Here is a 2,059-nt window from a genome sequence, read left to right on the forward strand (position 1 = left end):
GAATAACAGTACTTGATTATTATTATTAATAATAATAATAAATATTATTAATATTTAATTCTTATTAATATTATATTATTAATAATGATCATAATTATTACAATAATAATAATAAATATTATTAATATTTAATTCTTATTAATATTATATTATTAATAATGATCATGACAATTATTATTACAATAATAATAATAATAATAATAATAATTACTATTGTTGTTGTTATTCTGCCTTCCCAAAACTTAGATTACTACCACTGTGTAGGACAGCTCCTAAAAACCCAACACAATTAATGGGAACCAGGTTGGGCAAGCTCTTGACTCCAGTAAGTTAGGGTTGCAGCAAAATCCTTGGGACAACAAGAGAAAACAACAGAATCATCTCATTCCCAATTCTTGGCATTTCTAGAACATTATATGTTGGGAACTTCCTCCACGGAATAATACAAGTTGAGAGCTGGGAGGTTTTGCAAAGTCTGGGTGTGACAGTGCCTCCATTAGCAGCACTGAGAAATAACTGATACATAACATGGCACTATTCCATACATTGAATTGTGCCAGTGAATTCAACCATGGCTATGATTTATGATTACTTGTGGGTTTTTTTTCATTGCTCAGGAATGAAAGTAAGAGAGGCCTTTTATATAAGCAAGGCCTTACCTCCTTGAGTCTTTTAAAAATTTCATTCTTTGTTTAATAACAGTCTTTTCAGCCATTGTGCATTCAAGCATCTAGCAGACACGATCCACCGGAAGTAGATGTAAAACCTATCTACTCCAATGGACAATAATTTCCTGGGGGTTTGTGAGGGTGAAAGGATTATTAATTTTGGTCACACTACAGTGCTAATTGTAGATGACTCTTCTGACTTCTTCTGCTTGCTGGGCAAGGACTTGAGATACTCTAAGTGTCGTCGGGCATCCTCTTGATTCTGCCGGACATAGTAGATTAAATATGAGATCACCATGGCGAACCAGCCGAACATGGTGACCAGCATGGCGATGTCTGTGGTCTTTTTATAGATGTTGCAGAAATCTATGTCTCCAATCAACTGCAGAAAAGGCTTGCCAATGTGCTCCTTCCGCGCAGAGGCATCGCACGCAATCCCATCAGAGGTACCAGCAACCAGCTCTACTCTTTCAACGAGCTGTTGGAGTGTGCAGTCGCAGAGCCAAGGATTGTTGGATAAGTTGACTTTGGCTTTTAGTGCACTGAAGACATCTCTGTTGATCGACACCAGCTTGTTAGAAGACAAGTCCAGTGAATGCAGGTTCTCTGACAAGCCCCTAAAGGCTCCAACTTCTATGCGACTTATGACATTGTGGGACAAGTCTAGTTCTACTAGGAGTGGCAAATGTTGGAAGGCGTCATTGGGAAGGAAGGAAATCTGGTTAAAATCCAAGTATAACTTGTTGGTATCATTGGGTATATCTTTTGGGATAACTGTAAGTTGAGCTTTACTGCAGCGAAAGGTTTTGAAGCCATCTTCGGTGGAGGGGTAACACCCCTTGGGAAACGTGGTGGCTGAGTGGAAACAAAAGGCCATCAAAACAAAACTCTGGAGGAGCAACCACATGGCAACTGAGTGGTAGAGGAACCAGTCCAGAAAAGGCATATTGGGGCACCAGGTGACTGTGTATCCACTCTGTCATCTGTTCCTTCCAGTGCTTTCTCTGTTTCTTAGGAAGTCTTGGAGATTGTGACTTAGGGAGTGCTATCTGTGGAAGACAGAACAGGCGGGGGAAAGCTAGGCATGAACCAACACTTTAGAATTTCCACTATCCAAACAAAAGGTACGTGGTCTAGGTATATTTTCTATAATTAACGCAGAATTGATTCACATTGGACAAAACTGAAGTGCGAGAGTGTATCCCATCAACCGGAATGAATCTCATTACATTCACATAAAGACTAAGTCACCTTCCATAATTAATTGGGGTAGTTGGAGCTGTGATCAAGGTTTACCCAAAATTGAACTTGTTATGTGAAACCATTTTCTATTAACTACAATTTCAAATATGGGTTCACATTCTAAATTCTGCTAACCAGGGAGAGTGGAG

General features: G+C 39.0%; 1 protein-coding gene across 1 annotated transcript; it reads right to left on the reverse strand.

Annotated features, from left to right (window-relative positions):
- Positions 1 to 604: 604 nt before the first annotated feature.
- On the reverse strand, positions 605 to 1,692 carry LRRC3C (leucine rich repeat containing 3C). The gene has a single exon (XM_070767461.1). The coding sequence runs from the start codon at positions 1,612 to 1,614 to the stop codon at positions 832 to 834; it is 783 nt and encodes a 260-aa protein (XP_070623562.1). The 5' UTR covers positions 1,615 to 1,692; the 3' UTR covers positions 605 to 831.
- Positions 1,693 to 2,059: the final 367 nt, after the last annotated feature.

This window comes from Erythrolamprus reginae, chromosome Z, assembly GCF_031021105.1.
Source record: "Erythrolamprus reginae isolate rEryReg1 chromosome Z, rEryReg1.hap1, whole genome shotgun sequence".
NCBI classification, from domain to species: domain Eukaryota; kingdom Metazoa; phylum Chordata; class Lepidosauria; order Squamata; family Dipsadidae; genus Erythrolamprus; species Erythrolamprus reginae.